The sequence below is a fragment of the Anser cygnoides genome, chromosome 1, assembly GCF_040182565.1.
Source record: "Anser cygnoides isolate HZ-2024a breed goose chromosome 1, Taihu_goose_T2T_genome, whole genome shotgun sequence".
Lineage (NCBI taxonomy): Eukaryota > Metazoa > Chordata > Aves > Anseriformes > Anatidae > Anser > Anser cygnoides.
The window spans coordinates 133,729,593-133,742,260 of NC_089873.1; the positions used below are offsets into that span (position 1 = coordinate 133,729,593).

A 12,668-nucleotide genomic window follows, 5' to 3' on the forward strand; every position below is an offset into this window, starting at 1 on the left:
TTTGATACACTCAAATCGTTTGTATTAAAAGTCTCAACTTGTCACAAAATGCACTTCACTAAAGATGTCATTTAATAATGGACAAAATACTTTAGTACCAACAAGGAAACAAGTTCACAGTAAAACACGTGTCATTCCATGTGTTTCTAACAGGACAGTTAATTCAGAGTCAGCTCTTTGAACATAGTAAATACCTGACACACACATACACACACATACAAATAAGTTAATCAACAAAGTTTGTATATACAAAAGAAGGCAACTGATAAAACTTAATAATCACAGTTGCTGCTTTTCAGCAGTAATCTCAGAGATGAACCTCTGGTCATATGTGACAATCAGAATGGTAGTTCAGCTGGTTTATATAACAAATTATGGTAGCTACTGTAGGCTACAATTAAATTCTGTAGTTCCTTGACTATAAAATCACTTGTGCTGACATACTTATCTTTTGACTATGCTCTTGTTCTGAAAGAGCATGGGGGGATTTATCCCATCAGGATTTCAAGACTGTGTTTGTGGTTATAGGAAATCTGTAGGAGAGAGAAAAAGTCCCACTCAGCAGCAGCAAGATGACAGCTATGATCCCAATGGGAATGGCAGCACCGACTTCCTGTGCCGTGGGGCTGGAGGGCATGTAGTAAGAGGGAGGAAAAGCGATGCTCTGGTTGTGTGCTATGGAATAGAAGTTCCAGCTCACTGGAACCAGGACACACAGACCAGCAAATATGTAGAAGAAGCCACCCAGCAGGAAGAAATGGGTGATGAGAGTTTTGTGGCTGATTCCCATATAAATATTTCTCAGAGCAAATACTGTGGCTGTCAGTCCCAGCAAACCCATGACCATGGCGATCAGCAGGAGACCCTGGGCAACATAAATTTCATGGGGGATGAAGGAGTCATAGCCACTGAATTTATGACAGAACTGTTCTTTATAGCCAGATGAGACGTGAAGATAACTGATGAAGCAGACTTTCCAAATCCCCACCCACGCAATGCCAGAGGAGATAACGGTGGTGTTGTCCACATGCCAAACTCTCCACTCCACAAGTCCCATGGAAATGGTGCACAGGATCCAGCCTATTGTACCCAAAGCAAAGGCAGCCAGCTGGAGGTGCGAGGTGCTGGTCAGGGAGCTCATTGTTTGGAGGTCTGTTCTGTCACAGACATGCAAAGAGAGATGGGTACTGCAAAGAAACATAGCATAAAGTTACGGATTGTGTGAATAAGTGCATTTGCAGGAGGCAGGAGGGAGTACATGTGTGGAGGGAGGCTGGCAGCCACTTTTCCCTAACTCTAGCAAAGTGTTGAAGCATAATGCCCATAGATAAATAATATCTAGGCTTTAATTCCATATATTTCACTGTATCGCAAGGAGAGGAAAGGGTCTCTGATAAGCTCCCATCACAACCTCTATTTTACATCCACAAAAGGAAAACTCACATCTTTTTCCAAGTTAACAGTTATGTTCCAAAGGCCCTCATATGCACTGCATACAACCAATAGCCCTGGGTGTACTGGCTAGTAGAAGGTAAATCTGACAAAATCCTTGGGATCCTGTACTGTGAGATGCCATGAAGCAGTTGCAGAAGCCATGTGTGTCTTCTCTGGCAGCTGTGCTTCCTGCACAGCAGCCCTGCTTGAACCACTTTCTGCTTTTCTGCTGCCATTTCCTAGGGCCGCTGGGACCAACATTAGAAAATGCCACAGTTCAGAGGCATGAGCAAACCCAGGCCACTGAGTCTAATAACAACAACTGAACTTTGACCATTTTTAGCTTATTCAGCCATGAGTGCTTTATCAGAAACACTGGAGTGAATCAGAAGTGTAGTGCTCCGTGCAGGGGCTGGAGCCTGGGTGTGCAGCCATCACTTTCCCACCCTCAGACATTAACCGAGATTTCTGCAGCATTTTTCCTTCCCAAGTCACGCTTTTTCATAACCTACCTGGCTTCTCCAGCCCAAATCATCCTTAGGCTGTGGTGGAAAAGACGTCATTTCACTTAACAAAAGGCTCTAGGTTTGTTTGCTTACTCTACAGCCTTAGTGCAAGTTAAGGGTGCCTTTTTAATGAAAATGCCCTCTTAATTTCCCACATCTTTAATAAAGCCTTCTGAATAGCTATAGCAGAGACTTGTCAGCAGAGAAGTGACTTTGAATGTATTATGTAGACCTGAAAGGCTGTAGGGACCTTTGTATTCCATGAGTTATCTAAAATACCTTTTTCCTGCTTCCAGTGCATTCAAGATGGAGGAAATACTGTACCAAGTTCACTCCAGTAACAAGGAGATGGGTCTGCAACTAAGTTTTGTTATTAAAACAACTTTTCTATTTACTTATCTTATCTTAAACTAACAAATACAAGTAGTGATACAATCTAGTTGCAAAAATCCATCTGTGGAAATCCTAAATAGACAATATCTCTATAACAACATGGGCTTAAGCAAACTTTCCATCTCCTCATACCAGTACACACTACTTACTTACTTCAGTCCTGAAGCTGATGCCAGTGATAAGAGGATGGAACAGAGTGGTTTTTGACACCAGCCACACACAGCAAAATCTTCAATTTTGTCATTTTGGTCTCCCAGTTCATGTATGTATTTTCAATAGGACTGGTTTCCTGTGGGACATATTATTTTCCATTATTGCAAATGTACATTTAATCTTTTCTGGTATGGAGGAAATTGCTCCAGAATATCCTCCTATGTTTGTATCTACTTAAAATGAAACTTGTTTATAAATGCTTTCTCAATCTGCTGTGTTATTTGCAGAGTGATTATATATATATATATATATAAATTGACAGTTGTTAACAGCCACAGTATGGTAGCCCTCACATGAAATTAGGAAGGTTTTTTTTTTCTTTCACATTTCCACATTAAAATAGTGTAGTTTCAGTACCTCTCAGTTGATTCTTCTTACTCAAAAGAAACGAGCAATCAAAATATTTCTGTGTTGACTTCCCTCTGCTTCTGTTTAAATCAGTTGAATGCATAGAGGCCAGATCTGAACCATATTAAAATAGCATTTCGGGCAGAGCCCATATTTCTGTAAGACTTTTCCTATTCATTATAAACACCCATTTAATCAATTGATTGATATCAAGGTCATAAAAGACATGCAATCATGCTGCTCGGTATCACTGACAGCTATTAAGAGTATGATGTCAGTATATATATTTATGGGTTGAATTTGTCCACTTGTCTTCTCACAGAATTAAACAAGATGATTGTGTCCATAATTTCTGATCCCTCTGTCAAACTTTCACATGCTATATTACTTGGAATGGTTTCCAGAATTAAAATTTAAAAATCAAAAATGGGAAAAAGGTTTGTTTTTTTTTTTCCACTGTGATATTCACCAAAAATACAGAACAAGCGAACACATAGAATGGAAGAATTCGACGCTTACACAAAAATCTTGTAAACAATAGAAATTAGACAGATAACAAAGTTGGAGGTCCCATGTTTAGATGAGGTACCAAATGTCTAGAAACACAAGAAGTTGCTTATGTTGGCTTACTTTCTGTACCCTCCCCACTGGAGCTTATTTGATCTAACCTGGTAGCACTGACTTAGAGAAAAATCTGTGTGGAAAAGAGGTAAAGAAGTACTTTAGAGATCGATCATGAAGTTGAATTACAGTTTTTGTACTTGCCTGTTTTGAAAAACCAGAGAGAGGCCTATAGTCATCATTGTTTGTATTAAGATTAGCAAGAAAATAATGAATGAGATGTCAAGTTGGCAAGGAAGTTGCCTGACATACAAAACACATCAAAATCAAACACAATGATCTATTTTCTGTTTCCTGTCTCTATTGGAGTGAGTATTAATAAAAGCACCATAGGTTTTACTGTAATCTTCAGCTTACAGTGGGCACGCAGCACTTGCCAGAAGCACTGATTTTAAGGGCAGGCTTCGGACAAGGGCATATTTAGTATCACGTTTCTTACACAAATCAGGAGCCTGCGCACTGCCTTAGAGGAGGCATTTCCAAGCTTATCCTTCAACGCCGATTCAGTATTTTACATTTGCCAAACCACCCAGTGTTCAGCCTCGAGGTCGTGGAGCGTGGCTGTGTGCGTGACCCACCCCGGCACTACGCTTCGGGCTCGCCCTGCCTTTGCTCATCCCTCTTCGGAAGCCCCCAACGGGCTCCTGGAAGCGAGACGAGCTCATTTTTTTGCGGACTTTCGAGGTGAGCCCTTCCAAAATTGCGGTGCTCTGGCCGAGGCGGATTTTTGCCCGCAGGTCCCGAGCACAGCCCGGAGCCGCCAGCAGAGGCCGCCTCCAGCCGCGGTTGCTCCAGGACAGCCCGGGCGAGAGGCCGAAAGGGGTGGCGGTGGCGTCATCTGTTGGCTGATTTCATGCTTTGGTAATTATATAAATGTTTGGAATTAATTCAGTTAGCATAGTAAGATTACCTATATGATCTGAATAACACAGTGATGTAACAGGAGCACTACCCAAAATCTCCTAAGGCAAATGAACTCATATTCGGGCAGTGACGGGAGGTCGTCTGAATAATCAGTTGGCTTTACCGACAAGCACATCTTGATTTGGAAGCTCGCTCGGAGCTGCGGATGCCAGCATGTGGAGTTTACACGCCAGATATTTCCTGGGATGAAGGTTGACTGCAAAGCCCGGGAGGCCAGGAGGAGCCAGGTAGGTGTACGTGGCACGTATGCCAGTGGGCAAAAGGTGGCACTGAAGACCCTTTTCACCCAAAGAAGCAAGAGAACTGTGCAAAGATGTGGCTCAGTTCCATCTCCCGGTGTTTCTTTACATCAACATTATCATTTAAAATAGCGTCAGCCCAATCCAGCAGGCACTCCAGCAACTTCTGGGGCCATTCTTTCAAAAGTCTAGAAACAACAGTTACCAGGCTCCTGGTAGTGCCTTGCTATCGTTTTCTCTCTCAATGCATCTTAATATCTTACAATATTTGCAAGGTATTTCATTCATGGATATATTTTTAACCAAATACCCTACTGAGTAAAAGCAAAATGCACACTTGATAGCATTCAATGGAAATTTGCACAGGGAAGACAGAAGCTAATGAAAAGGGGGTACATGTTAGTTAATTAATCCAAATATAAAGACTTGAAGGATCCTTTCATCTTTACTGCTGATTTTTATTTAAATCGAACAGTACACAGTGAGTTTGTGAAAATTGTGTTGGGCCCCTATATTTCAGGGACACTATGAGACATGGCTTTCCCACTCCTCATTACAAGGAACAGGTGAGAATGCCAGGGAGCTGTGGTGATTTTCTTACAGCTACAGGCTTGCTTCTAGGAGAAAAATGGAGACAAAATGCTCCCTCAACTCCCAAATGGCTTCACAGAGCTTTTGGGGTCATCTGTGCTTCAGGCTTGCCTTTAAAAAGAACGAAATGGCACGCTGCAATCTAAGAGGTAAAGGTCCTCTCTTTGTGGCCACGGTCCCATCTCCTGATGGCCACAGCAGCGGGAGCAAACAGATGAAGCTGCACTTCATATTTTGTCTACACTTCTTGTATTTCCAGTAATCGCTAGTGGCACAAGGCTGTGACTGTGTTCTCAGTTCTCAGAGCAGTGAAACCTAGACGACACCTACATGCATTTCACTTAGTTAATTCTGGTCCCTGTGAAAATCTATTTTAATTACATTCAGCGGTCTGTATGCATCAGCTGGGTTTCAGATCTGCTTTCTAAAAAAGATGTAAAATATCCTGCAGGTGAATGAGGAAAATAAAAATAATAATAATTTTTAAAAAAGCAGACATTAGCTATCATACTTTTTTAATTAGTGCCTTTCAATGTAATTGGGCCTTTTGGGTTACTGGGTCTCAGATCCCCTCATGGGCTCAGGGCCTGTGCCGGGGGCTCAGTGTGTAGGGTGGCATAAGAGAGTGCCCCCATCCCTGAGATCGCCCCCAAGACTTGTCTTTAAATGCATCATTTCACATGATGGGGTGAGGGCCAGATGGCACTAGCTTTTTTGGGCAGCTCTGAGGAAGTTTGCCATGTAGCAGGGCACCTGTGGAGACTGGCACCTGCCTGGCATTGCGCCGGGACCTCCAGCAGCAGTCTCCTTGATGAGAGGTCTTGAACCCTGATGTCTGGTGGTTAGGTTCTCCTGGTGTACCCCTAATACGCCCATTTTCAATTAGAAAAGACAAATTAGGAGGGCATAAAGTCTTAAAAGCCATTGTGGAGTATCTCCAGATTTAAAACACCTTATGCGCCCCCTTCCTCCCAAATGTCCACATCCAGTGTTACGAACCCTGCTGCCTCCCCTTTCTCTTCATTCTTTAAAATAAGCAAACTGCAGAAACTCTTCTCTTCTGTTCCACATTGAAATCTAGCTGTGTAAAAGTTCTTTGCCCATTTCAGGGAAAGATTTCGTTTGATTTGCTTTGATGGCAGGATGAAGTGAAACCGATAATTCCTACATACTCCTTGCGAATTTACTTTTCTGTGGTTGATCCCATCTTAAGCTCAAAGTTAAATGAGGAAATGTTGCAGGGGCATATGGAGTGTGATGGCAGTAGGCTTGAACCGGGACCCAGCTGACCCCGTATTGTCATAGTTTTTACAGACTGTTTTTCCTCTGCCTCGAGGCTTGAAAGGAGCTCCGTTTAAAGCCTAGGTGGCACAGCTGAGGGACATGTCAGGAGTGACAACTGTTCGAAGAACAAGACAGCTGTGCTGAGATGGGATCCTGCTGGGGGGCTTCATAAAGGAGAGGGAGACCCCAAAGCCTGCCTACTCGGAGTGGCTGGCACAGAGGAAGCACAGCCACAAGGTCGGGAGCGTGACAGGGGTGACCACATCCAGGTCCCTGACAGACCAGGAGGATCAGGGCACTGATCATGAGCCCGGGGCATGGGAGGAAGTTGCCCAGGAGGAGTCGTCCCAAAAGAATAGGAACGGATGATGTCTGCGGGAGAAATGGGGGAAACTGGGAACACCCAGAACGTCAGCCCAGGTGCTGCACAGGCACACGGTCAGGGGGAGTGAACGCTCCCAGCACCTACGGTGCTTGGGGAACTGCCCACAAATGGGGAATGGGCGAGCACACAGCCTTCAGGCGGCAGCTCGAGCGTGAGGCTTTCTTTGTAGGCATGGGGTGGGTGGTTGAAAGGAGAGTTTTCCAAAGCAGGCAGGAAGAATCATCCTTTGCTCTTCTGTTGCTACAGTTTTTATTTTAGTGGGCTTTATTGTAGCTGTGCTATTGCTTACAAAGGAATAAGCATATAAATATAATAGATATATGTATTTAAAATGATAGACAGTGCTTGTCTATCCTTGCTTCCTGGCTGCAGCACATCTGCCCATTGAACGACTGTTCTGCTTTAGGAATTCTGATGCACATTGTAACCACCTTGAAAAGAAAGTGCACGATAAACTCTTCCGATATAAAATATGCACAAAGTTGTTTTTTTCCAGCTTGTGTAAGCAGGAGTTCATTTATTTCAGTTTTTCTCATGTTTAAGCAAATATTTTAGCTTTAGACATTGCCAGGCACCACGTGCATTTTGAAATTAACAGTCAAATCCTGCTTCCCTAAAGCTTTATAGTCTAGATGCAGCTTTATTGGTCTGTACAGGACATGGCTTACTAACCAAAGCCTTAGTTCAATCTAAGTCTTGCAGGAAAAAGGAAGTTAAAAAAACAACAGCAACGAAAACAGTGGAGTAATTAAGAAGGTCTCTTCTTAGCAATATTCCTATGATTTAATGCTCGAAAACTTAATTCTTCAATTCCCAATTGGGAAAACATTCTTTAGAGGAAACAAATAAATATTTAAATCTCTCTCCATCTGTTCTCTATCAGCACTTCATAAAATAAGTCATATAAATAAAGAGGAGACTTACTTCTGTGAGTCTGAGAGTTGCCTAAGGCTTTGAAGCAGTCAGCTGGATGAAGCAAGTTCCAGAAAGGAGGTGGAAAAAAATGCCCGTGCAAATTTTCTGACTTGTTGCGCTACCAAACAGGTACCTCACAGTTCCTTGTCACTCTCCCACTAAGTCAACAAAGAATTAGAGAGTCAGTTAATCATTAACATATTATAAAAATATGTAAGCTTTACCATATGCCATTTTTTCTAATTGCTCTAAAACACTTACCAAAGTATATAGGTAACTCACATGCAAAATTCAGTTTTATGTAAGACGCCCTTTCAGAAATACTGCTCTTGAGATTACATGATTTTCCAGCCTGAGTCCACCATGATGTCCCGGCCTGACAGACTGAAGGACACAGAATTTTCATTTGAAAAAGAAAACAGTGATTTCACAACACTTTCATCTTTGTTAGAGTTTTCCTCCTGTATTTATACAAAAAAAAAAAAAAATAGTGCAGCTCTGCAGTGGGGAGAAATATAGGGGAGAAGGAGGAGGGTTTCCAAGAATAAACTCAAGCTGAACAGTTCTCTTGCTGGGTTGTGGTTGACTGTACCTGTACTTCAATGTAAATTGTACCACACTTGGTGCCTTAGATGCTCTTTAAAATTATTATTATTATTATTATTACTATTATTATGCATATTTGTATTTGCCTTCCTCTGAGGTTTTCCCATGAATCTAAATAATGCTTCTTATAAATGGCAGGAGAGTTCTTAACTGCCTTCTGGTTTCTCCTCTTTGAACCAAAGAATAAATTATGCTACTCTCTAAAAGATGTGCTCGCTCCTGCAGCAGGAGGACATTTCCTGGGCTGGTGTTGAAAGACGAGGAAGTTTATTTCACAGGAGAAGTATCCTGTAAAAGGAAACCCTCACTGAAAAATTCTTCTCATCTGTAATTAGCACCATGACTGGTTGTTACCACCACCAAAGAAGGATGCAAAGTGTCATTAAGCTGTATCTTCAATTCTCATCACCTTTAATGCAGTTCCTCTCCTCTCCTGCTGTATCTTCCAGCTGATGGAGATTCACTGGTTCCACGTGCAGGTAACTCCAGGGGCTATGGAAACACAGTCCTCTCTTGTGCAGCTCATGGGGCTGGGATCTCCTCTGTGGATGACAGCTAGATGGTGGTGTTTTGTTGCACAGGCATGCTCTGCTACTGGCTTTGCTGTTGCATGCCAACAAGCTCGGACACACCTAGACCCTCATGGGCTTGTTGGCATGTATTCGACTTGAGTACGGCTTTTTGACATTATGATGGGTCTGTTGATTCAGAAGGACAATATCCTTGGGCAGTAGGCAGCTGGGGGATAGATTCTTTTCTTTGGATTTAATAATGGTGTGAGACAAAATCTGCAGGGAAACCTATTGCTGATTTTACATATGAAGATGTTGCACACAGCCTGTTTGCCTAACCAGGCTATGGGAGCGACAACCCCTACATTACTCCCAGCACAACTTTTCTTTGCCCCCAAAATTCTGCATCTCTCACATAGATCTTCTCAGTCCCAAAAGCCCATTGTGGTGTTTAAAGATTAAACTGTACCTAAAAATTATAATTGTGATATATTTGGCAACTGCCAGCAGTGCAATGAAGTGTAAGTCAACTGGAAACCTACAGCACTTAGCCTGTGGTAAAATAACCAGCAACATAAACTTCATTTCACCAGTGAGAAATACAGTACACACAAAACAGAATGGAAGCAGCAAATGAGAGTATAAAATGTCTTTTCTCAGTACTTGATTATGACTTCTGTAGACATGTTATTCCTTTTTAGTGCATTAGTGGCAAATTATGAGGAAGCAGATGGAAATTAAATAAAGTTTCTGACTACCCTATTTAAGAGAACACATTTTACACATGAGACTTTATTGTTCTTTGAACACCAGTGGTTAATAGTTTTTCAGGCAGAAAGCATTTGCTTTCTTCCTCCTGTTGGCCAAGGCGCATTGAAATCAGTGGGAATATTTCTGCTGACTTCAAAGACCTTTAGATCAGGCCCAGTCCTTTCTGTGGTTTACAGTTTCATTGCTAAATACCACAGAACAGGAAATATTTGTTTTAAGTTATTTTTCCTTTCATTTGCCACATTTTAAAAAAAAAAGTCTGAAATCAAGATGCTTTGCAACATACATTGTTGAACAAATGGTACCAAATAAGCAGCAGACAGAGACCCATAAACAGCTTGGAGATTCAGATACGAGTATTTTCTCACTTTTTGTTTCAAGACAAACGTTACTTCTTGTTGTGGTTTAACCTGGCGGGCAGCTACACACCACACAGCCGTTCGCTCACCCTCCCCCCTCCCTTTCTGGGATGGGGGAGAGAAATGAGAAAACTGAAGCCTGTGGGTTGAGATAGAGACAGTTTATTAGGACAGAAAATAAGATAATAATATGTATAGTAATAATAATAATGTGTACGAAACAAGTGATGCACAACGCAATTGCTCACCACCCGCTGACCGATGCCCAGCCTACCCCCGAGCAGCCGGCCCCCCACCCCGGCCAGCCACCCCTATATATTGTTTAGCATGACGTCAGATGGTATGGAATACCCCTTTGGCCAGTTTGGGTCAGCTGTCCTGGGTCTGTCCCCTCCCAGCTCCTGCTGCACCCCTAGCCTGCTCGCTGGCAGGACAGAGCGAGGAGCTGAAAAGTCCTTGGCCTGGTGTAAGCACTGCTCTGCAACAATTAAAACATCAGCATGTTATCAGCGCTCTTCTCATCCTAATCCAAAACATAGCACCCTGCCAACTACTAGGAGGAAAATTATCCTAGCTAAAACCAGGACACTTCTCTCAGGAAGCCCAGCAGTCTTCCTGCATGCAGCTCGCCAGCAGGTGATGGGTGAATTGGGGATTAGGGTTGTTGCATCCTCACTCTTTGTCACCACTTGTTTTCTGCAGATCATCAGGCAAGCACGTCTCCAAATCCAACACTGAACCTGAGCATGAGCTCCTAAAACTGCAGCTCGAGTCTGAGAAGAATATTTGCACAAACACTTTTTCTAAGTGTACTCCTTTATGGCCAAACTAAATTGCCCCTTGAAACCTGGGACATTCAGAGATGAGACAAACATTATCAAATGACACAACTCACGTGACAGAGCTTTTTTCCTAGCCCAGCAGCAGTAGGTTATCTGCCTACTTTGTATGTCTCTTCAAACCCAGGTCGCTAATATATTGTCCACAGTACATTCAATAACATCGAAAAGCAGGACACTTAAAAGATGAGGATGCACTCACAGAGTGTACAATCACCTCATGGCAATCATTGCCCCACTCTTGAGGCTCACACCATAAACAACCCACTGGACACCTACACGGCTGCTGGACACTTTAGAGCAGTAATCAACACCCAAAATTGAGATGGGCTTCTGAGAGGGTTAAAAACCCCTCACATTTCAATGCATTAAGAAGGAGAGCCCTCGAGGCAGGCAGGCTCGATGTTGCTCTGGGCCAGGTGGAGGTGGCCAGCAGTGGTGGGATGGATGGACCACGGTAAGATCTTCCCCAGGTATTTGGAGGCCTTGGTTTCTCTTCTCGTTTGTGAAGTTCCCAATCAGTGTCCCAAATGCTCAATGCCTACCATCCTCTGTGTTCATTATGTCTATATTTTTCTGTCCAGTAAGGGTGAGATTTAAAGATGTTTTAGTCTCACACTCCAGAAGACTCTGACTTCATATGAGGGACCTCCTGTATACGTTGTCCCTCAAGCAAGAAATAGAGTATTTAACGCTCATTTTAGGTAGTGGAAGCCAGGAAGCCCGTACTTCAACCATGTCCTGGTTTGCTTCCTTCCAAACAATCTTGCACAGCACTAATATCCATATCAATGGCTGAATACTTGTTTACTGCTATCGATGCTACCAGTAGTATCCTCAGACTCTCTGCTGACACATGAGGAACTCTTTTTTTGTCTCCGACTTCTCCTGGATTGCCCTTATAGGTGAGACACAAGACTTGCAGGAACGTCCCGTTAAGAAGCCTACTCTTTCACTACAGGTCAATTAAAAACAAGGGGAAAATGGAAACAACCAAAATACAGCTTCCTAGATTATGTCCAGGATGGTTAATTCAGGCATTATCTGCAAAGACCAGAAAAAAATATATCCTTTAGAATGGGCTCAGCATTAGTTTTTGAAGCAAAATTCATATGTCAGTTAGGGACTGAATACTTTAAACAGGGTTGATTTCACTGTGATCACAAATCAACAAGGTGCTGATTGAAAAAAAAATTCTTTGTCTCAACAAGAAATTGGTATATTTTTTCTGGAGATGCAGAGCACAAAAGCTTGCATGCACAAAATGAAGGGCTTCTAAAATTAGATGCACTCTTGTGGTTTGGGCAGCTTTCTGGTTATTCCCAGATACCAAAAGTAGGTCATTCAAAGCTAACAAAGACATTTTCCTGAGACTTGTTGACATTTCAGAGCTAGTAGAGAAGACCACCTGATGCGAGGATGTTATCGACATGTCACACTCAGTTTTCACTCTGCCCTGGCAGTGTTTCTGCACTGTGAAAGCACTGCAGTATTAAAATGCCAGCCTTTTTTTCACTTTGCTGGAGCTGCCTTTGCAGCTTGTTCTTATCAGCCATTAGAAGTCACAAGAAAATCAAATTCCAATAAGTTTCCATCAAAGGGAACGAACGTAAGATAGCAATAGGAACCTTTAGCTGGTAACGTATCATGGGGCTTTAAAGCTTTGCAAAGCAACTTCCTGCTTAAATAACAGGGCACTATTAAAGTACTGCCCTAGGAGAACAACCG

General features: G+C 42.6%; 1 protein-coding gene across 4 annotated transcripts; it reads right to left on the reverse strand.

The window, feature by feature from the left end:
* CLDN34 (claudin 34) lies at positions 1-10,369 on the reverse strand. 4 transcript variants are annotated; one of them, XM_066982258.1, is made up of 7 exons: positions 10,350-10,369; positions 10,111-10,240; positions 8,869-9,001; positions 8,115-8,237; positions 7,863-8,011; positions 2,487-2,622; positions 1-1,187 (listed from the first exon to the last, which is right to left on the reverse strand). In XM_066982258.1, exon 7 carries the CDS (start codon positions 1,139-1,141, stop codon positions 497-499), a length of 645 nt encoding a protein of 214 aa, XP_066838359.1. In that variant the 5' UTR covers positions 1,142-1,187; positions 2,487-2,622; positions 7,863-8,011; positions 8,115-8,237; positions 8,869-9,001; positions 10,111-10,240; positions 10,350-10,369; the 3' UTR covers positions 1-496. The 4 variants fall into 4 exon arrangements, with proteins under 4 accessions (XP_066838359.1, XP_066838377.1, XP_013046956.1 ...); XM_066982276.1 differs by having other exon boundaries at positions 2,483-2,622; XM_013191502.3 differs by lacking the exon at positions 10,350-10,369 and having other exon boundaries at positions 10,111-10,266.
* Positions 10,370-12,668: the final 2,299 nt, after the last annotated feature.

Excerpts from the sequence above, each read along its gene's own strand:
- CLDN34 (XM_066982258.1), bottom strand. The coding sequence starts at position 1,141 with ATGAGCTCCCTGACCAGCACCTCGCACCTCCAGCTGGCTGCCTTTGCT.